Genomic DNA, 23129 nt, shown 5'->3' with positions numbered 1-23129 from the left:
TTGAGGTATTAGGTCAAAGCTATTTGCTTAGCCCTACCTTGAGTCTCATATGATGATGAGTTGACTCAGGAACACTTTGTGCCACTTCAGCACTTCCTGCAGCTGCAGGAAGTGTTTGTTTTGTTACTGATGAGGGACGCTCGGAGGCTGCAGGATCCTGATCCGCTACGCTGGCTAACATGTAGCATGGAAACAGGGCAGACCGTCATCAGGTTCATGTTGTGGCTCTGTGACATGGGCCCTTTGCTGTTTGCTCTTAAAGATCATTTTGGAGCCCTTGATCTCAGACAAAAGTAAGCTTCTTATTTCTAGGTGGTGATTCTGACAAGTTGACTGGTTGAAATTATGACTTTTTTCATGAATTAACAAAGAGGTTATATGTTACTGGATGCCTCATCGATCAGCGTTGGTCATTTGTAAATAATTCTCATTCTCTGAGTTCGCTCAGGTTTTTTTAGCTTATGCTCAATTACGTGCTTGAAACCAGTCATTGGTTGTTGAAAGCCCTTAAGGTTCAAGTCTAGACCTACTAACGGGTGAGTTTAATTGTGTGTACATGCACACACTGTAAACAGACTTGATGTCATCATGGCTTTGGGCAGGGAAACCGGTACAGGCTCGGTTCAAGCATTTTCCAGCCATCTGCGGCGGCCAGTCACCATCATTAGTCATCAAAGCGGAGACATAAACACTGGGAGTTGCTGAGGAAAGCAGAGATTTAGTCATACAGTATCTGACCGTATGTTGCTGTGGTGAATTGTTGTATGTTGTTTTGTTTGTACCACACACACACGCATGACACACAAGGAATTTTGCCAAAGTATGTCACTGTACCCGCACTGCAGGTAATGACTTGTCATTTGTATTGACTGAATGCGGAGAGAGTGATGTCAGTGACGAGTGCAGTCCTCAGGGGGGCGGTGGTGTGCTCTCGTGAACGTCTGTTGGATATCTGGCAAAAATATATAGAGTTTCTGACTGTGGGTGCTGTCGGCACGGTTTCACGCTGCAGTGACAAAGGACATTTCTGCAGAGGTAAAAACAATCAGTTGATTCGTCGATTAGTTGGCAGAAAATAGATTAATTAGTCATTTAAGCCCCTCCCCGTTTAACAACATGTTTGCTCATTGTGCTTTCTCTTGGAACAGATAACTTGGTAGCTGTTATGTGCGGCCGTTAACAGAGTGGGAGGCAATAAAGAGATTGCCGTCTTGGTTCGGACTGCGGAGCCTCTGTGTTGTTATTTTATTACCTTCATAAGTATAGGCGTAAGCTCCATCTTCTTCCTTTGTGCTGTAAAATAAGCCTTCATTTTCCCAGGAGATGGCGACCCGGTGGCAGACAGAATTACAAAGTGAAAGCGAGGCTTATAGGGAACCGATCTAAACGCAGGTGGTGTTATTGTTCTATAGCCGTGACTTTGTGCACACAGGTTACATAAGTTAAAACATGTTTGGAGAGGTTAAGCAAAACGTCACTGCCTCTTGCTTCTCAAATGTCAGTATGTTTTATGACAAAAGAAACATATATACATATTAGCAAATAAATTGGTGAACTACAAATATATTTGGAGTTTTGACTGCTATTTGAATATGTCAACTTGGGCTGTTGGAAATTGTGAAAGGCATTTGTCACTATTTTCTGATATTTATAGACCAAATAATTGATTGGTTCGTCGAGAAAATATTCAGAAAAATGATATGTGATTTTCAGCCCTACATTTCTCATTTTTCCGTCTTCGTGAAACTCTTTGGTATGAATGAGTCATGAATTATCTCATAAGAGCCTCCTGCCGTAGAGCCCGAGCTCACTGAAGTCCATTGGATACTTTTGTCTTTAACAGACTCGACACCGCGTTGGGTGCCAGCCCATATTTTATGAAAGCTATTTTGGAGGACAAAAGCTCTACTTGGACTTGTGGGCACTGACTGCGGTTCTTTGAGTTTCCATGGCAGCAGCTTTGGCCCTCGCCGTAAAAAAAAAAACATGCGTGCCTGCTTTTTATGGAATCAAGGCCCTTTTGCTCAAAGAAGTTCAGATATTTGCCTCGTGACCGGATTCATGGCCTGGCATGGCAGCGGCTTGTGCCAGGCTTCAGAGGAAACGCAGCCAAGTCCTGTCCTTTTCTGGCCAGAGTTGTACTCTTTGGTTTAAATGGGGGTATTTCAATCGAGTTTATTATTGCGTGCATGCTACATTTTATAGGCTCTGGCAGCGTTGTGATAGGCTGCAGAGAGCTTTGATGATCCAGATTGATTATTTTACAACGGGGGAGCCTCGGCCATGCTCTCCGATTGGTCGAGGACACATTCCATCCTTTGCTGATAGTTCCCACAAAGCACCGCTGCCCCTTACAATATCAGCAGTGTATCAACTGATCTAAAACAGGTTCAACTTTTAACCTGCACAGCCCAGTGGGTGATTTAAAAAAACACATTTACAACATGAGAGAAACATTCAACATCCTGTATTGTACGTAGTAGAGTGGAGGAGATGCACATCCACCCAGTAACCGCGTTTTGCTGCAGCGTTCATTTAAATCTCAAACTGCACTGAATACGCCGTAAAGGCTGTGACTCATTTGACCCGTTTGCTATGTTGAGGTCAGCGCTCAGGATGTTTTTGGATCATAGACGGAGCACTATGACGTCAGGCTGTAGCAAAAAACGAAAGTTTTTTTTTTTTACACATGGGACTTACAAAATATCTGCATTACTGCTCCAGTATTACGGCAGCTTTTGGGAACACACACACGGTTCAGGCGTCTCCTTTTCCTGAGAAGTGAAACTGCAAGTTTTACAGTCGTCATAAAGATAACTCGACCGTCTGGGATCTTGTGGTGTTCAGTCAGCACATATACAGCACATTGATCCTCGCTCTATCAGCTTCGGCCGTCAGTTGCCATATAATGCTGAAAACAACACTAAAGTGGCGACCCAAACTTGCAGCTCTGTCTCTGAATCAGGTTGAACACATAAAACCCATGCAGCAGGGTGAAGTGTTTTAAATCACAGTAAGATTAGTGGATCCAGAGATTGACCAGGATCACATTACAGTTTTGCAGTTGGATGGTTTTGGCATTTCCCAAGGAGTTAATGTCGGGTAATAGATCCTCCATATGTGTGTCAGTGCTCAGGCGCTCCTAAGGCCCTCCTCCATCACAGCAGGAAAAACCTTAAATACCCAATGCTAAACCTCAATACATGTGTGGTACTGAAATGTGTCTCAGTGTGGTTTTTTTAATGAAAATAAACTGAATTTTATGTAAAAATATGAGTGATTTATAGAATCCTGAACATATCATCCGCCATGTAAGCTGGGGTCATTGGTTCTTTTGGGTCTTTCAACATCAGACGCCCTCGCCCAGGCGACCCAAACATGGTTGATCAGACCACGACTTGTTACTGAAACGCCGATGTCTTATCCTCTCTGAAACTGCTGTGTTGTACTAACTGGTATCTTTATTGCTTCATAACATTTTTTATTTCCAGCCTCTGAAATGTGTTGTGTGTTTTTCACGTCACCTTTGGTTTTAGGAAATTGTGATTGTGAAAATGTGGGATTTCTTTTGTCAGTACTTCCTGTTAAACGATGAATTGATCAACTGCAACAATGATCTGCAGGTGAATCGCGAATGAAGATGAGCTTTAGTTGCAACCCCAACTGTAGTTTGGAAAAGGAGCAGAGACTCCTGGCTTTGCCTCGGGGGGGGGGGGGGGGGGGTGGTGGAGGAGTTTATTATGCAATAGACAGAAGAGGTAGATCGTGTTGTTTCATAATAGACGAGGACTCTGTGTTTGACAAAAGCTCTGGAAAAGCCTTCAGGGCTAAAGACACTGTGATGACGTAGAAAGCCAACATTTCAGCTGGGGAGACAGTGAAAGGAGTGTCTTGCCTTCTTACTGTTAGTTTACTGAACACAAGACAGAGGGACACATGCATTTTCTACAGTCTGCTTTGAATGATATTGTATTCACGTATTGACGTTTGGCAGGAGCAATCGTCATTTATTTCCTCTTTTTCTATCCGGGTCATGCGGAATGTTTTCACACATCTGCATTACACAACTGTGGATGGTAATGTGTGGAGATTGTCCCTCAGTCGGGCTATCGCATCCAACAGCCTCCTCTTCTCTCACTGTCTGGCCTCTCCGACGGCTCACAATGGGGTCAATTGTCGACGGACACAGAGCCACTTTCAATGACAACGGCGGCCACACAGGGCTTCATTTAACTGAAACATGAGGTGTTCCATACAACAGTCGGAATAGTTTGTGAATAGATTGAGAAGTATCTGTGAAGGAGTTGTTAAGGGCTTTGACATGAATATCAGACTCGAGAGTTTGCTTAGTTTCAAGTGCGGATGCAGTTTAATTTCATCCCAGACATCAGTGTTAGTATAACAGGCAAAACCTTGAACCTAAATAATAAGATGTTTTGCATACCATAATACAATGTCGCTTATGTTTGTATATGCTGTACAAACTAGATTCATTTTAATACATCAGAGCTGCAAAGGTTAGTCATTAAATCACCACAAAATTTGTTTTTCAAGCAGAAAAAGGCAAAACATTCTCTGATTTCAGCTTCTGAGAATTTGCTGCATGTCTCAGTTTGATATATTTACAAACTGAATATTTCTTTAGGTCTCTGGGAAACTGATGTTTTTCACAATTCTCTCATATTTAATCGATTAATCAAACAAATATCAACAGAATAATTGTTCAAAAAATGGTTCACGTCCCTCAATTATGTCGTATCGCCATTTATTTCTTACTCACTGAATCTGGGGAGTAACATGATTCTTTTGGAGATGTTATGTTACATTACTTAATTGCTGAATCCAGTCTGTCCAGTTAAGATTACACATGTTTTTCACCACGCACTCTAATTAAACTAATTGTACAAGGTGCTGGGAAACAATTATTTCTTCTCCATATGGTGTGGGAGGAGCTACGGAAAGCTGAGGAGGTGTGTGTGTGCTGGAAAGGTGTGTGTGTGGAAAGACAAAGGACTTTCCCTGGTCCTAAAGGTGGAGATTGCTTCAGGGTGAACACACACCTTGTTATGATTGTCATTTGTGTGACCGTTGGCCTGCGGTACACAGTATCAGGTCGGCATGGAAGTAGCTGCAATGCTTCTCTCTGCTCTGAACCTGTGTCTGGATTGTGATTTCCTAGAAATGGATTCTTCTTGACTTTAGAATTACTTTTTCTTTTGTTTACTCAATTGTTTTTTTTGGTGTTGGGGGATTTTTTTTTCTTTTGTTCTCTGTAAAAATGGTTCGTTTTGGTCGTTTGACATCCTGGCACAGCTGGGACGTGCTGCATGTGGACTCGGAGATTCCTCCGTCACTTCCTACTGACGGGAAACCGACCGACTGTCAGGTGAGACGTCTGCTGACACGTCTGTGTGCAGTGCTAAGATGATGTAGGAGCTTCAATGAAGTAGCATTACTTGCTGCTTCTGTTTGCAGTGGCAATCATGTTTCAGAGCTGCAAAAATGAGGCGATCAAACAATTATTTTGATTAATAATCCTTCATTTCTTTTTTTTTTTATATATAATATTTTTTTAAAGCAAAAATGACAAACATTTATTGGTTCTAGCTCGTCAAATATGAGGCTTTTCTACGTCATGCATGAGAGCAAAGTGAACATATTTGCGTTTTAGATGCATCTGAAGTTATCTTGAGCTGTGGGAAATGATGACAGACGTTTTTCCACTGTTGTCTGACTGATCGATTGAGCAAATATCCATTATGAAAATAACCATCAGTTGTACGTTCAAGCTTGATTCACAAGCTTAAACAGTTATTGTTTTTAATTTGATGTCAACCACAAAAAAGTTTGACCATTATCCCTTTTTTCCCCCGTTTGTTTTTGGTCATCTCTTCTGCTAAATGCAAAATGTGTCTGTTTGTAAATGAGTTGCAGTGTGATGGTGACTGGCACCTCATTCATCGCTTCACATCTCTCACCTCAGGCTGAGGGCTTGTTTTTGTGTCACTGTTGCTTCAGGTCTTCATTATTGGAACTGAAACGGCCTTGAAACATGCAGCACGTGTTGACCACCGGGGGGTTTATTTTAGTTTCTATTTCGTGTGTGTGTTTGTGTGTGTGTGTGTGTGTGTGTGTGTGTGTGTGTCCAGGCCCTCAGGAAGATCAGCGAAACGCTGTTTTCTCATCGTTAATCAACCCACCTGATCAAGGGGAGTTGTTATCAGTTGACTACCATGAAGGCAGTAGCATAGGGCAGACAAAGGGGGGGGGGGGGGTCTCTTTGCTCCGTCTTTGTCCCCACTTATTTTGAATACAATCCCTTCCCATTTAAAGATTTTCTCCTTTCCAGTCCAAGGTTAATGCCACTCCGATAAGATAAGGCTGTGAGGGGACACGAGGCTTGATATCGTTAGCGTGACAGGCCCCGACGGGACCCGACGCACAAGTCGCAGTCCCCAGAGCGAGTAGCTTTGTCACAAAAAGAGCTGCGGACCTATCTGCCCTCTGTCCTGACTGACACGTTTACACAGGAGACACAAGGGAAACCTTGTAAACATAATTAGTTCGGCAGAGCCGGAGCGGAGCGGCTCAGTGTTTACTATGAGGGTATATTTGCTTGGGCTGATGTAAATTGTATTGGTGTTATTACCTGCAGAAATATAAGTCGTATTTAGTATAGTTTTAGTGCTTCAAAAACAATGATTTTCTTCATCTGTTCATTTGTATTTCTTTTTTCAATTCGTTGTTTAGTCTATGAAATATCAAATAGCAAAATTGTTTCAGATGAATTTTCTGTCGATTGGCTAAATAGCTTTAAAGTTGCCAGACTTTTCTGCTGGTCTTAAAGGAGGTGCTGGTGCTGTTGCTGATCTGGGGATAAGCAGCTTATTAAATGTGCTGAAACATACAAGTAGACAAAGGGGATTTCCCGTTTGGTCATTATCGGGGCATTTCTTGTTCCTTGTTTTGGCCAGCGAGCATGGCATTGTTCACGGGTCTCCAGGCAAAACAGGGATTTGAGATAGCACAAAGAACAGTGGCCCAACTTAAAACAGTAAAGAGTGAAGCATCCCATCTGGTTACAGTCACCCAGTATTTTGCTTGGTGTTATTCAGGTAATAGCTTGGATGGAAAGCTGATCTTGCATAAGTATTGAGTTGACTGAGAATGACCTAAAGAGCACCAGGATGTGTGTTTGGACTAGGGAGCTCCCTACAATCTGTCACCCTGGCTCCGCCCCCCCCCCGACCCTGCCTCCTCTTTCCTGCCCGACACAATGAGGCAGGATCCTCCTGGTTGCTATGACTTCACGCCAGTGTCTGTATGAAATGCAACCACTGACTGTTTGGCCAGCAGGACAGGACAGAGATCCACGTCCCTGTTCAAAGAGGAGCTGCTGTGGGGCACGGCAGGACGCGACAGCCAGACACCGCAGAACCCGGACCCTGTCAGCTGGAACGGGGGGTGGGGGCGCTTGAAGATCGAATGAAGTTCAACACCAGCCTCTTGATGGGGGGAGAGTGACCTGGCGGTGTTCTTAGTCGTCGCACAGCTTCTCGGACTGATTCTACGCCAGCAGTCCGGACGGTGTGGATGTGTGTGTTTTTCACGGTGGATGTGGAGAGATAGAGAGACGGAGGGAGGCTAGAAGTTGAGAGAGAGCGCAGCAGCTGGTTCCAGAATGGGCTGCGATCCATGAATCCAATTGAAGGATTAGGATGGTTTTTGTTACTTTTGACATGCCTCTGGCTTCAATGGTGAGCACTGTTAATGTGGTGGGAAACTGCTGTGGGGGGCTTCTATCCCTGTATCCTTTTCATTTTCAACTTCCTGGCCTTGGCGTTGTGTTTTAGAAACTAGTTTCTCGTTAAATTGATAATCGAGACGATTGCTTTTGTTTTCCGCAACTGCAGAATGTTTATTTCTACGTTTTTATTCATGGCATATGCTAAATATCTGTTTTAAATCTCAAGAGCTGAGACTAAGACTTAGAGCACAGACTAAACAAACCAGGTTTCAGTTTGCCCCCAGACGTTCCCCGTCGGTCCATGCAGACTGAACACTTCTTGACACCTGTGTCCTTGGCAAATTGGCCCAGATTTCCCCCCTAAAAAAATAAATCCTTAAATGGGTCCCGGCTTGTTTTCCTTTCACTCCAGAGACTTTAAATGTGTTCCATTTCCCCTTTGACTCTGGTTCTTGTTTTAAAGCCAGCATGTCTATTTGCAGTGAAAGTCACGCTCCTCTTTGATCATCATCACTAAATTAAATAAATAAAAGGACTTCAAGCTGAAAACCTTTAGGACCCCCCACAATCTTGTTATGCAACTGTGTATAGGCCATTTGTATGCTTTTACTCTCGTTAAGTGGCTTCACAAAGGTCTGGGCATGTTCTTCTTAAAGTGGCAATGCAGAACAATTTGACTCGAGCTAATGTTTACATTTCGTTTTGTTACATATACATGCCACAAACTTATATACGTTGATAAGTCTTTATCTGAAGTGTAATGGAGGTTGTTTACTTCTACGAGCTGGGTAGCATAAACTCTGCGCTTTATCCAGACTGCTTATTCATAGTTTGTCTCTGTTTATTCAAAGCTCGACTGTCTGTGCTCCTGTTTTTGTCCCCCGCAATTTTGCAGTTGTAGTTTGATTTTCTTTGGCGTGTATATCGTCTGTATAGACGTCGTCTTTCTATCCAGACACCTTAACTCAGAGGCTGGAAGAGAGGGACTGCGAACTGAGCTACCCTCCGATGAGGTTGTGCCTGCAGTATGAGAGGGGCCATGCAGGGCTGTAGAAATGACAGCAAACTCCTCTCTTGCATGTTTTTTGGGTTGCAAACTACTCTCATCTATATTTTTGTGAACAGTCAATATTCGCCTGAAGGCTACATTGGCCGCTATTCGTACATCACACCTGAATCTCCGACCAAACTGTGTGTGGTCGATTACATTTTGACAAGGAAGAAGAATGCGTGGAATGAAAAAGACAATTTTTCTGTCTCTGCTAAATAGTTTTTTGTTTCGAACTATCCAGCACAAGTCCGACAATGTTATAGGAGTGCAACGCTAGATCAGTGGAGTCTGTGTTTGGAGCCCTGTAGCTCATCTCATTGTTATTTACAGTATTGATATAAATGTTTGATTTTTGGGGGGGTTTGAGGACCACTTTTCAAACCAAACCTACAACCTTGTGTCTGTGATACCCAACAGCATAAGTGTTTGATTGCATGGCGCTTGTGTAGCTGTGTTTGAAGGGGGGGGGGGGGGGGGGGGTCAGTGGCCTGAATCTCTCCGACTCCTCACCAGCAGATTCCTCACTCTAACGGCAAAAACAACTGCTTCCTCAGATACTGAGGTGGCCCCTGTTTGTTTGCTTTGCTGGCGCTCGTAAAGTGGACAGAGATTGCATGAATGAGGGTCCATGGCAGGGCCTGCTGACAGGGTAACAATGGAGCGGGAACAATGGCCAGACTCGCGGCCGTCTGTTCTTATGGAACAGCCTCCCGCCTGCGACTTGTGATGTAATGAGATTTCACGGCGAGGAAGTGCCAGTCCTTCCCTCTCCTGTTTGTGTCTGATCATTAGGATAGCTTTAACGGTCCTGCTGATGTCATCCCTTGCACAGAATTCCCCTCCGGTTTCCTGTTTGTCCCGTTTTTTGTATATTTCTCGCTTTCCTTCATTGTCTCTTTCCAGCCATCAGACTGGAAACATTTGTCCTTCCCGTTGAGGTGACAAAATCACTCATGCCAGTCTGCCTTCTTTCAGTTTCTGTTTTGTGTCCCTTTGAATCTTTCTTGCACTGTGTAAATGTTGCTCTCTGCCTTGCAGGGTCAGGCTCGACGAAGGAAGAACATGACTGAGTTCCTGGGAGAAACGAATATTCCTACCCCGGATGCTGTGGGACAGACTGGTGGCTCCCTGTCCGGCCTCGGCGCCGGTCCCGACAGCTGGAAGAACCGCGCTGCCAGTCGCTTCAGCGGCTTCTTCAGCTCCAACGCTGGAATGGGGCCCTTCGGCAAGGTAACACTGACCAGACAGAGCTGATCACATGAAATCGAAGACTGATGCGCTGCTGCACTTTCTCTTGGCTGTAAAACAGAAATTGTAAAAGCTGTGAGGGACAAGCTTGTTTCCCAGACATGTCTCAGAAAAAAACCACATGAAAACGCAAACAAAACAGTAGCAAGCAGCAGTGGGAGGGGGGTCGGAAGGCCGTATCCCCCGAGATCTGGTGAGGTAATTTCCCATCGAAGTCTCGTGTTGTTGGCTCACATACTTTCCTCTGGAAATGAGTAGGTGGAGGATTACTCAATTCTATCCAATGCTGACCCATAACAAAGGCTTAAAGGAATAGTTTCACTTTTTAGAAGTTAGATTGATACTTGTCTCGTCCTGCCAGAAGTCGAAATCCCAAATTGTCAAACCTTTCCTTTAACTGCTGAGGTTTTCAACCAAAATGATTAACTTTCATTCTAATAAAGCACACACTCGCCCACACACGTTCCCAGTGTCTCTCCCCTCCTGAGGTCACATCCTGCGCAGTAGCAGATGTCACATAGAGACAGTATCTGTCAGTCACCTGTCACTGCCTGTCTCATCTCTATTCACAACGAGCATCCCCTATAACCCCTTCAGGGCCAGAGATCCCTCACCAGGACCTGCACCTCTTGCACTTTCCATCTTGTAGGGATGAACCGCTGTCAGTGCCTCCTTTCACAAAACTATGACAAGAAACGCGGATCTCTGATCACTTTACTCCTAAATCTGCAGTGTAGTTTCTCACTATTAATCAACATAGAACAGGACTTTTTAAACGTGTGTCATGGTCCATCTTCCCCCTCCATGTTGTAGCTTTTTCCCCCCGCTCCCTAGTCCTCTATTGTTGAAAATGGTCTCAATGCACAGAGCTCATTTTCATAACTACATAAGGCCTGCCAGGCTGAACAATGGGCTGAATAGCGGCTACTGTTGGATTTAAGAATTAAGGCGCGAGTAAGGACCGGATTTATATGCTAATTTTTGGACTCATCGCTACTTACAGTTTGAACGTAACAATAAACTGACACACAAAGGACAGAAATGGACAGTTCATTTTGCATCTCTTCTCGCTGTCATGCTGCTAACCTAGTTCAAACTAATTAGGCTTGTTTTTTTAAATTCATTATAGGAGGCGGATCGTCTGGAGCAGCTCCAGAGTAAGCTCCACTCCTACATGTTGTTCGGGCTGCCCAAGGTGCCGCGGCAGCTCTCCTTCCACCAGGACTCCTGGGAGGAGGAGGAGGAGACCAACCTGTCCCTGGAGGACAGCTGGCAGATGTTACTGGACAACTCCGAGGTACAGGACACACAGGCCGGGGGGGTAAAACACAGACTGTAAACTCAAATGAACACTTGTGGGGGGGAAACAATTAATTAAGAATTAAAGATATTTTGAAGACTTGCTCTTTTATTGTGAAACTTCCCCTTTCAATAGGTTAGACAAAATGATTGTAAATCAAAATATATCTGTCCGTCTATCTATTATTATAATATCATTGGTACAACCTGATTCACCATTAATAACTAAAAGATGCAAAGACGATGGTAGACCTTAACATTTAGCTTTATCATGTTCGTTAATCATTAATATTTTTTTATCGTGACAATTGAAATAAAACATAAAGTCAAGCAGCTGGTTACTACAAGCACACTGGCATCCTGCTTCCCGGTCTGCCCCTGACTCTTACTTTCTTCATCGTGTTTCTTTGTCACGATTGCACTGCTGACAGGACCAATGTAAACGGCAACGCCGAACGCCTCCACCTGTCAATGTGTACGTGACTCATCAGGACAGCGAGATATCACTGCTTAGCTCCTACACGGTGCCCCGTGCTGTATGTGCACTCGCCCCTGTGAGATAATCACATGTGCCACTTTGCAGACTTGATTGCTTGATGTTGGCCAGCAATCAAGTTGGTAATGTGAGTGACTGGGAAATATAGTAACAGGTAATTCTCATGTTTGAGAGCATGAATGAATGAGTGAATGGTTTTATTTACGCAACACATCCCTCACACACAAGTGTAAACATAATACAGACATTTAAGAAAGCAGAACCCAAACAATAACTTAATAAGTAAGCAAGCAAAGACATTATCAAAGGAGTATTCCATCTACTGTATATTCATCCTCAATTCCAATCTCAATGTTGATCTGGAACTTTTTTTAAACAATGTTTGTCAAAGTATCATGACATAAACGACAGCAGAGACTAAAATGAGTTTTGTTCACAGTTCTGTATCTTCCAGTTTAAAATGTAGTGACAAAATACCATGTGACCACAGAGGGTTCTCTTACGTTCAGGTATATGATATTTATCATATTGTTCACATTCTGATACATACAATAACTTTGCAATTGTGGCCTTTTGTATGCGTATATGATAAGATATTCCGACCATTAGCACAGCGGGCGGCAGACATACTTCACTTGTAACGCTGTTGTAAATCTCACTGCATCCACAGTATTTACTACAGACAGGGTCACACATTTTGGAAGATGGGGTTTTGGTGTACTGACCAGTCAATTTCTGACTTACTATGTGAAAAAAACCAAAATGTGTGACACTCTCTTAATACAACGGAGGAAATAATAATGTAATGTAATAATAGGAAGAATCTGTGACTGCATTTGTTATATTTAATAACATGATCTGCGTTTGTGTGTGCAGGCATTGACAAGGCGACAGTTCCACCAGCAGGAGGCGATATGGGAGCTGCTTCACACAGAGGCAACCTACATCAAAAAACTCAGAGTCATCACTGATGTGAGTGAACTACTGTGAAGTTCATGTGCTGGTACGAGTCTGGCTGTGGCGTAAGGTGAACTGGCTTCTGTACAGAGATAGACGCACAATGAACGTCTTGTTAAGGTCTAAGATTAGACACGAGCCTTTATCACTACTCGGTAAGCAGAGTGCGGGAGTTTTAACCCGTGATAACCTTTGGCTTTAAAGGCTTCATGTCGGCATTGTGTCTTATAACACATTAGAAACTAATTTTCTTTTGTGTCACCCTCTGCAGCTCTTCCTGAGCGCGCTGCTGAACCTGCAGGAGAGTGGTCTGCTGACGGAGGTGGACCCCGCCAAGCTGTTCAGTAACATCCAGGAGCTTGTCTGCCTCCACACGTCCCTGTGGAACCAGGTCATGCTGCCAGTCCTGGAGAAGGCCAGGCAGGCCCGGGCTCTGCTAGACCCCACGGACCTTCACCACGGCTTCAGGACGGTCAGTTGCAATCACATTGTAATCCAATATTTCACACAGGTACCACAAAGAAAGGGGTTATCAAGAAACCATGAACTTGTGGTCTTTACCACAAAGCACTTCATAGTTTGTGGCTAATAAGTCATTGAACAAGCTGGAGGTCTCGGTCAAACCCACCAACTTGGACCTAATCTTCTGAGTGGCTACAGTTTGGCTGATAAACTGTGTCGTATGGATAAAATGCTCAATAATATGGAACCAATAGCAGGCAATAAACAGTCAAAAATAGATCTGATTACATCAATAATTAACTAATGTGATTGGTGAAATGAGTGTAAAAAGAAATATAAAACCTAATACTTTCCTTTTACTTTCAGTCATCGGGTAAAAAAAAATAAAAAAATCAGTCGATAACAGTTTATTTTACTCTTTTATTGATCTTATTTTTTCAAATACTTATTTTTTCCACGTCTTATCTCTTCGACCACGATGGAAATATGTCTTGGACTTTGATACTTTCAGTACATTTTGCTTGTAATAATTTTACTTGAGTCAAACAATGAATACATTTTAGAATATGGTATTTTGCTACTTTTACTTTATTTAACTTTTATACAATTGTATCATTTATTAATGTAATAAGTTATATTTTTGACTTTGATAAACTTGTGTTTTCAAAAAACATGAACATTACAACATTTTTGAGATGCATAAACTTACTTAATATACTGTATACTGTTAACAAAAGCCAAATGTTTGTCAAAGTCTTTGTGTTTTTTAACATGTGAATAGGTCATGAAAAAGGAATTACCTTAAATGAGTTCCGGTAGTAATAAAATAATGTATAGTATCGTTTTTAACAGCAAGGTATTGCGATACCGTTCTAGTTCCGGTATACCGTGCAACTCGCATTTCTTATGACTAATTCCTCAACAATCAATTACAGTGTTGGCTTTAGTCTGAGGAGTAAGTCGATATGTTTTCCCTCATGTCGATGTGAGTAATATCTCTCTGACGCTTGCCTTTGTTTGTCTGCGTGTGTCCAGTTTGGCTCCAGGTTCCAGCCCTACATCCGTTACTGCATGGAGGAGGAGGGCTGCATGGAGAACATGCGCACGCTTCTCAGGGACAATGAGCTCTTCAGGACCTACGTCACGGTCAGTCCTCTCAGCTCTCGCGCCTCAAAAGCTAATCCCAGATATACTGTGCAGCACATTTACTGTCTTCACATTTCTGCCCCATTAAATGTTTGATTTCCTGTGTTATTCAGTGGGCAGAGACCCATAAGCAGTGCAACCGTCTGAAGCTGGCTGACATGTTGGCGAAGCCGCACCAGAGACTGACCAAATATCCACTCCTACTGAAGAGAGTCCTCAAGAAGACGGACGAGCCGTCGGCCCGGGACATCGTCAACAGCATGGTGAGGACAGTGGTGGACTGTAACTCCGTACATTTAATCAAGTACTGTACTTATGTACAAATTCTGACGTACTTGACTATTTCTACATTGCTACAACAGTAAAATCCTGCTTTTACACTAAACCATGAGTAATAATAATCTAATGATATAATATATAACAGTATAACATTCACAGGGGACATTTTTCTACATTGAGTACTTTTAATACTTAAAGTATATTTTCCTGATTATACTTTCATACTTTTACCTCATTCAAATTTTAAACGCAGGACATAGGAACAGTATTTTTACAGTATTTTACAGTGTTCCTCCACCATTCTGTAAGGATGTATACACATTTATAATACATGGTGCTTTGGGAGTTTACACTGATAGAACATGTCTGAGTGTATCTCTGTGTTTTTCCCTCCTCAAGGTGGCTGCTGTAGAGGGCTTCATCAACAGCGTGGAGTCCCAGATGCGGCAGCGTCAGGAACAACAGAAGCTGGCCACCATCTCTGCCCGTATAGACTCCTACGAGGCTGTAGAGGGCAGCAGTGAAGAGGTGGAGAAGGTAAGAAACGATTTATGGGGGGGGGGGGGGGATTCCGGTGCTCTCCCACGTCTTCAAAACAAAAGCTCTGTCAGATGTGGAACCTGTTGTAAGATTCCGCTTCATACTTGTTGTCTTTTCCCCGTCAGATCCTGAAGGAGTATAACCGCTTCGACCTCATGGCTCCCATGAGAGGGATTTCACCGGAGGAGACTCGACAGCTGCATCTTGAGGGAGCTCTGAGGATGAAAGAGGGCAAAGACAGTCGGGTAAGACTGACTCACATGATGAGCTCCTATCTTTATGCTCAACAACTGCTTTCTCACTTTTGCTGAACAGTCGCCTCATATTTCGCATAAAATGTTTTGAGTCATTAGAACAGAAAGAAATGAGTATCTATCCGACCTGAGACGAGTTTATCTCCTGTGTAGATGGAAGTCTATTGTGTCCTGTTCACCGACCTGCTGCTGATTACCAAGCCAGGGAAAAGAGTGGAGAAAATCAAAATCATCCGCCAGCCTCTCCTCATTCACAATGTCGTCTGTAAGGAACTCAAAGACCCTGGTGAGTGCTCCGACCAAGATTGGGATGGAACTAATAATCCTTTCATAAGTTACTCTTTTTTTTTTGGACACATTTAAAAAAAGATATTAACAAATTTGTCAGTCGAAAACGGTTATTCAATTTATACTATGAAACAAGTAAAATCTTTACATTTGAGAAGTTATAACCAGCAAATATTTAAGATTTCTGTGTGTCTGCTGACCAATTAGATCAATGGATTAATGGTGTCAGCGTAAAGCTATAATATAAAGCTGAACTGAAGCTTAAATAATGTAGAATAATGTTACTAATGTAAATGCACTTAGTTTCGTTCCACCACTGGAGACCACTGATGGTTATGATTATTAACTGCAGACATGAAACTGGGAAATTAGCTGTAACTCTTTTTCCAGACAATGCTGATTTCTTTTGCTTTTTGCTTTTTGTCTCGGTAGGCTCATTCATCCTCATCTACCTCAATGAGTTCAAGAGTGCAGTGGCAGCCTACACTTTCCAAGCCAACAGCGCCACCCAGGGGCGAAGCTGGATCGATGCAATCTGCAATGTCCAGGTTGGAGAGCCAGTTCATATTGGGAAATAAGATCCAGAGACACAATGTTGTGGTTTTTGCACACCTAATGTAACCTGTTTGATTACCCTGCAGAACCAGCTCCAGAGGCTACGCACTGAGGAGGTCCTCCGGCAGCAGAACAGTATGAAGAGATGTACACCGGGTGAGGAAGAAGATGAGGAGGAAGATGAGAGCAGCAACTCAAGTTCACCATGCCTCAGGCACAAAGACCAGCAGAACTCAAGGTACGACAGTTTTCGCCTCAACACATTTTCCTGACAAAGTTATTGGAATCATGTCAAAAAAAGACTGTTGTCCACGTTGGTCATTTATCGCTTTCAGTGCATTTGTTTCTTAACTTTCCACTAAACCAACCAAAAACTTTCCTTTCAGTCAATCAGATGGTTCCACTGAGACCCTGTCGGTGATGGACATTGATGAACCAGGCGAACACCAAGAGCTTCCTTCCCCAAACATGAACCTCCAGGGAACCAGTGAAAAAGACTCCGAAGTGGCTCTCCTGTCTGAGGTCCTGCAGTCGCAGTCCAAGAGCCCCCACAGAGTTCACTCCAGTCTTTATTCTGAGCACGATCAGGAGACCGGGCCTGGCGGCGAGGAGCTGGACCCTCAGTGTCGCTCTCTGTCCATGGACAGCGCCTATGGTACCCTCTCCCCTGAATCCCTCATGAGAGAACTTCCGTCTCAGCCCGGCCAAAGTGAAGGAGAGGAGGAAGAGGGATATGGGGAGGTCGAGGAGGCAGAGCAGGAATTGACAGTATTCAAGGAGGTAGAAGAAGAGCAGCAGGAGGAGGAGGAGGAGGACGAAGAGGAGGATTCTACCTCACTGGGGTCCCAGCTGTCAGTAGTCCAGTCCTGTAAACCTCGCCGGCGGCCTCATGTTCAGTCACGACTCCACTGCCTCCAGAAGCTTCCCACTCTGGCCTTATCCCGCTCTGAGGACAATCTGCTGCAGTGCCTCTATGGTAAAACCCCCGTATCCCACACACACTCACACGAGGCGCAGGACCAATCACAACGTAGGGACACGGACACTTCACCGCTGCTGGCACACAGTAAAAGCCTGACGGAGTTGGGCCAAACCTGCTTGGGGCTGTTTTCCAGTGGCCTTGACAAGTCTGACGACTGCTTGGGCACGAGCAAGCCCACTGACAAACTCTGTGCCACCCTGAGGAGGGCGGAGGCCAAGCGCGGCCGCACGTCGCCCGCCGGACAACGCGAGTCCCAAAGCAACGGCTCAGACGGGGAAACGGCTCCATCTGCCTGCGTAGAAAGTAAAAACCAGTCGACGGCCACCGGTGATTCGGGGGAGATGTCACCGAAAAAGAAGAAATCTCCGGCCCAGCAGCACAAGAAGCTGACTCTAGCTCAGCTGTATAGGATACGCACCACTCTGGTCCTCAACTCTACACTCACTGCATCGTAAGTCCTTACTTCAGTAATACCAGTTTATAGATTGATATCACTCTTAATGTCTGTACGGTAGAGATGAAGCAAGAAAGTCAATTGTATTTTTACCAAAATGTTGTAATTTGAAGACAATTTAGATCTGGATTCAGCATTTTCTTCCTGTTGGGAATATGTGTCTGAATTTTGTTTTTTGTCTTTTCTATTTCTAGGGAAGTATAACCACTTCCCCCACACCGCTGACCTGTGGCACGTGGGCATAATAAGGAACAAGACTTGTTTTGCTTCGATGGACTGAATTTCTTGCGACACAAATGCACTCTCTCTTTTGCTGCCCTCTCCCTTCTGGTTGCTTTTTTGGACACTTTGATAGGACCATTTGTTTTCATGAGAACAGTTTTTCTTTGCTGTTGCATTGATTTTCCAAACTTCTTGAGTGGAAGGGGAGAGGCAGAGAGACATTAACTGCTTTGCACTTTGCAACGGAAGTAGCATTTTAGGGGCTGGGGACATTAAGGTGGACTTGGTTGTGCACCAGAGTAGAGTTGGAGCTGAATCCCGCATCCTCACGGTCTCCGTTGCCAGAATCAAAGAGAAGAAACACTAAGTCTTGAAAATGCTCTCTATACGTGGCTAAAAACAAACAGCACCTAGGACGTCCTCCTAATATTTATACTACTCCTGGTTTGCTTTAACAAAAGAAAAAAAAATTCAAATTGCACAGTTATTATATATGTTAAGTAGAAGAATCACTCAAGAGTGAATTTACAATTACAGTCACACAGTGAATTAGAATTTATTGTTTGCTGTCCGTGTTTGTTCGTGTACAGATGTATGTGTGTGTGAGAGAATGTTTGAATGATTATCTTGTGTTTGAACGATAACATGGTCCTCGATTCCTGACTGAACAATAACTGATTTCCCATCTCCTGTGAATATGCTAACACACCCAAAGATGGAAGTAGCCAGTAGATTCCCAACAACCAAAAAGGTCCAATACAGCCAATCATGTTTCAACAGATCTCTCAGATGGAATTATTTTCTTTTTTTTACTGTTAATCAATGTTAAACTAATGACATTTGGTTTGTTGAACTAATGAGAGTTGAGTTCCTGGAAAAAACACTTTGACTGAATAAGCACAAGCAAGAATGTGGCCGGAGGAAAAACACAAAAAGATATCTACACTTGACTAATGCCTGTGCACACTAATAAGTACAAATGTTTGGGTTGGATATTCTGTCATGAGTGAATTAGATGAACACGGCTTTTCCCGGGAGATTTACTCATCATTCACACTGATGTGCAACGTTTCAGATCAGTGATTTATAACCTTCTTCCAAACATCGCCCAAACCAAATAGGTTAACTGTTTACTTTTAGTTTTTTTTTTTTTTGTTATTAATGTGTAATATTTATTTAGCTTGCTATGTTTTATATATAAGATGTTGTTTATATTGTTTGCTTAAATGATTTGTACATTTGTTTTGTTGATGTAGTCTTAATATTTTTTTCTTGCCAGGCATGATTGTGCGATGAACCAAAATTGTGTTTTCCTCTTTCAGGAATAATGTTCGTGTCTTACAGAGTAAAAAAATGCTAAAATACTTTATCCCTCGTTTAATGGTTTAATCCATTGTAATGGAGTGATTTGAGGGGGGAATCTGAAATGGCATTAAGCATTAAAACTACATGAACTGGTCGTGCTGCTCTCGTCTCATGTTTGTAACACACTGCGTAGTTGGTCGTCCGTTTCAGTGTGTGCGACAAAAAGGCATAAAAAGGGAAAAATAGTGTTGGAAAAAAAGTCAGTTTAATCTGTGAAAAAGTCAAAATATGGTATTTGAAAAAAGTCATAAATTCATGGAATAATCTGTTGAAAAAAAGCCATAAAATGTCAAAATATAATATCTTGAAAAAAGATAAAAAGTCATCGTATAGTACGTTAAAAACCTCACTAATGGAGTGAGTTGTAAGCTGGTTTTGAACTCAGGAAACGTTTCATTTCATCAATTGGCAAAGTCTCAAACTGGTGAGCTAATTCAGAATTCCAAAGATTTTGTATGTTGAATCGAACTCCTCGTAACGTATACATCATACTGTCAATAACCCTCTAACACCAACATTTCCATCAAAAATATCCATCATATAGATCAATCAATCAATCAAACTACATACAAAAGTGCACAGGACTACCGATGTCTCCACAGCTGGGACTGGTAGCGTGTGTAGTACTCAACCTTATGTTTGATAAAACCAAGATGATTTCATTTTTTCCGAGTGGTGTACAATATGCTCTAGACAGAGACATCATCACTCCATCTGTACACATTACAAACTTGCGTGAGAGAATGTTTGCTTGTGCATTCATCCATTGCCCATAAATATCATCAGTCATCTGTTCTTTAATAAAAATGACCAAGATATTTGACCTTATCACAGACACCGACATTGTTATCAGACAATTTGAAGTCAGGGAATTTTAGACATTTGTCCTCTTTGGTTCTACAGATCAAGATAGCACTCTTACTGCCGTTGTATTTGATATTATGCTCCACACCATAGACAGTACTTCAAGCAAGGAGCTGCTGAAGTATAGACTTGGGTTTGAACTGAAGTGTGTTTAACCTAGTAAAAATGATTTCGGGCTACTCTGAGTTAAACAGCTTTCATCTGCGCAGTTTAGTTTCTGGGAACTCGGTCAGATCACATCTGTTCCAGCTGTCTGTCTGGTCCCAGAAAGTTCAAATCTGACCCGTCTCCATAACAAAGTGTCCAACACACATGTGGGACGTGATGCAGGGCAGAGGGGGGCCTGATGGCCCGCAGCAACATCATGGCCAAGGTGTATTTACAGGTGATTATATCAGCTAATCGGTGGATTACAGCATGTTGAGTCCACACAAGCCCCTAAGCTGCAGAGAAAAGACAGTGCGGTCCTGTGGGATTTTCAGTTTAATCTGCTCCCAGAATGGGGCGACCCCTCCCGCTCTCACATCTGGCCCGTCGGGATTTACTGTTGTAATCCTTGATTTTAAAACAATTTTATTATGCTTTATCGCTGATACGCTGGACTTTAATTATTAAAATGCAGCTTTCTATTTTAGCAGTAGAGTAATTACACATCCTTGTTCTATTAGCCTTTACTAAGTAAGTAATGCGGCTGTGCCATAGTCGGCTGTAGTCGCATGGCGGCTAAAGGCCGGCTGCAATGCCAGCGATTATTTCCAGGTACGTGAGGTTTTTTGCTACCTGGTGCATTTAAACCAAGCCACAGCTTTATTAAGCTTTGAAGTAATTCTCCAAGATTGTCATTTTTGGAGAAACGGCGATAGTTGACCTTCTTGTTTACGTATGTTAACTGGGCACTTCTCTGCATGATGTCTGGTGGAAACGTGCACGGCATACAGATGGGGGCAGAGATGGGGTTAACGCCACCTGCTGTGGCAGATGTCAAAAACCATGCTGTAAAAAATGTACGATTAACACAAAAGGGGCACTTTGGCAAATCCTGATTATAGGAGCACTTTCATTTATTAAACTCTGCCAATCCCCTGTACTCTTTCTGACCGGGGATTAAAACCAGGTAGACGCCATTGTCTATCTAAACAACCCCCTCTTTAAGCTCTGGCGGTTTCCTGGTGCCCTGGCCAGGCCCGGCTGGCTGGTTGCCTGCCTGTAATCTCAGTAGGGGCTTATAGGTCGCGACAACCACTACACATTCCCATTCATCAACTTCATCCCCTTTAGAGGGGCTATAGGTGATTGGATTTAGGACATGTTTTACAGGGGCAGAAAAACAAGAGAACAGCGAATCAAAGCGTGTTTACAAGAGCGGTGCTGTGACGAGGCCCATGGACGAGCGACGTGCCATATGGAATGGATAACCCTGTGAACGTCTGCCCTCGACCAGTACCACACACTGCCATCAGACTGGTGGCTTTGGCCTTCACATGGTGCACAAGAACATCTGGCCCTTTTCTGTCCTCATTGACCCTCTAAAAACAGCATTAAGCAGACAAGTAGCCACAGAAAGAAGTCCATTTGGGATACGTAAAGCTCTCCGTGCAACACAGAGCTGAGTGTTACAAACAGTTTTTAACTCGTATCCTCTTTTCAATCTCTTCTTAAAACTCACTTCATAAGGCTTTTTCTTAAGCGATGGTGTTTTTTTTTGTAATTATCTAAATTAGTTTTGTTTTAAACATTAACATGAATGAACAATCTTTCTATGGATCCCTTATTTTCTGAAACAACTGAGTAAAGTACGCTGGACATTTAACAGAAAGAAGATGAACTTGTCGGAGCTCTCTGGTGGACAGACTTTGTAATGGAAACACTGGTTACAAATCGCCTCAGCTCTCGTTTCGCATTTCTGTATCACAATTTTCTTGTTACATATCGTCCGACATATGCAGCCGTTTTATCTGCGATAAGCTAATATCGACCTGGCTGATTTATTAGTGTAACATACTGAACTGGCTATTTGAGGTTTAAAGCATCACCTCAGGTTAGTGCACTATTTCTACATCTTCCAGTGATGGAAGTTAACGAATTGCATTTACCGCTATTAACTATAATTCTGAGGTGCCCATACTTTACCATTTTCTATTACTTTATACTTCAAGGGAATATTGCACTTTTTACTCCAGTACACACGTATTTGAGTCATGATTAGTTACTTTTCAGGATAGAATTTATTGTTTTAAAAAATATTTTTTAAGATAATGATAAGCTTACAAAATGGTACCAGTGGTTCAGAACGTCAGAACGTTTTGTCACACTTCAGATGTCTGAGTTGTTCAACCTCTAAATGTCTCCGCTGGTTTCTTTTAAATAGCTGTTTGAGGCTCAAATTGGTAAAAGTGTCGCAAAACAGTCAAAGATAAGAGAAAAGTTCAAAAAGGACTCCACGTCTACCAGCTACATTCGGAAAACAATCAACAATCTAATGATCGGTCCCAATTTTCTGCAGAATGAGTACTTTAGGTACATTTAGCTGATCATCCTTCTGCACTTTTATTCAAGAAGGACGTAACATGCAGGACTTTAACTTGCAATGGAGAATGTTGGTAAATACTTTCACTTGAGTAAAATATCGGACTACTTTTTCCACCCCAGGTCTGTTTGGATGCCTTGACGCTATTGAATAATGTCTGCTCCCCCCCCCCCCCCCCCCCTCCCCTCACAGTAGCAGCAAGGTGATAATGTATTGCCAGCTGCTCTCTGGCATGAATTCATTTCACAAAGACGTGGCATATGTCAGAGGATCAAATGTCTTTACCCTGGTAAAGGTTGTGTTGTTTTCTAAATTAAAGGAGCATAAGGTCCCACTTTCACGTGACAATATAAACTCCTCACCTCAACAATTGTATCGGCTTATAAGAAGCTT

At 42.9% G+C, this 23129-nt stretch overlaps 1 protein-coding gene across 2 annotated transcripts in view; it reads left to right on the top strand.

Annotated features, from left to right (window-relative positions):
• plekhg5b (pleckstrin homology domain containing, family G (with RhoGef domain) member 5b) overlaps positions 1–19378 on the top strand; it is a gene marked incomplete at both ends in the record, with an annotated part of 51644 nt that extends 32266 nt beyond the window's left edge. The window contains 13 exons of one of the 2 annotated variants that reach the window (XM_079273258.1): positions 9837–10028; positions 11176–11343; positions 12718–12813; positions 13070–13270; positions 14296–14406; positions 14520–14669; positions 15085–15222; positions 15351–15470; positions 15633–15765; positions 16200–16315; positions 16409–16560; positions 16709–17755; positions 17953–19378. In XM_079273258.1, the coding sequence (XP_079129384.1) occupies positions 9837–10028; positions 11176–11343; positions 12718–12813; positions 13070–13270; positions 14296–14406; positions 14520–14669; positions 15085–15222; positions 15351–15470; positions 15633–15765; positions 16200–16315; positions 16409–16560; positions 16709–17755; positions 17953–17962 (2634 nt within the window). Of the gene's footprint in view, positions 1–9836; positions 10029–11175; positions 11344–12717; positions 12814–13069; positions 13271–14295; positions 14407–14519; positions 14670–15084; positions 15223–15350; positions 15471–15632; positions 15766–16199; positions 16316–16408; positions 16561–16708; positions 17760–17952 lie in introns of those variants that run through there. The other variant, XM_079273259.1, reaches the window with a different exon arrangement.
• Between the last annotated feature and the right edge of the window lie 3751 nt (positions 19379–23129).

This window comes from Melanostigma gelatinosum (assembly GCF_949748355.1).
Source record: "Melanostigma gelatinosum genome assembly, chromosome: 8".
NCBI lineage: Eukaryota > Metazoa > Chordata > Actinopteri > Perciformes > Zoarcidae > Melanostigma > Melanostigma gelatinosum.
Note: the sequence above shows the minus strand (reverse complement) of the source record. Positions and strands in the feature narration are given on the sequence as shown.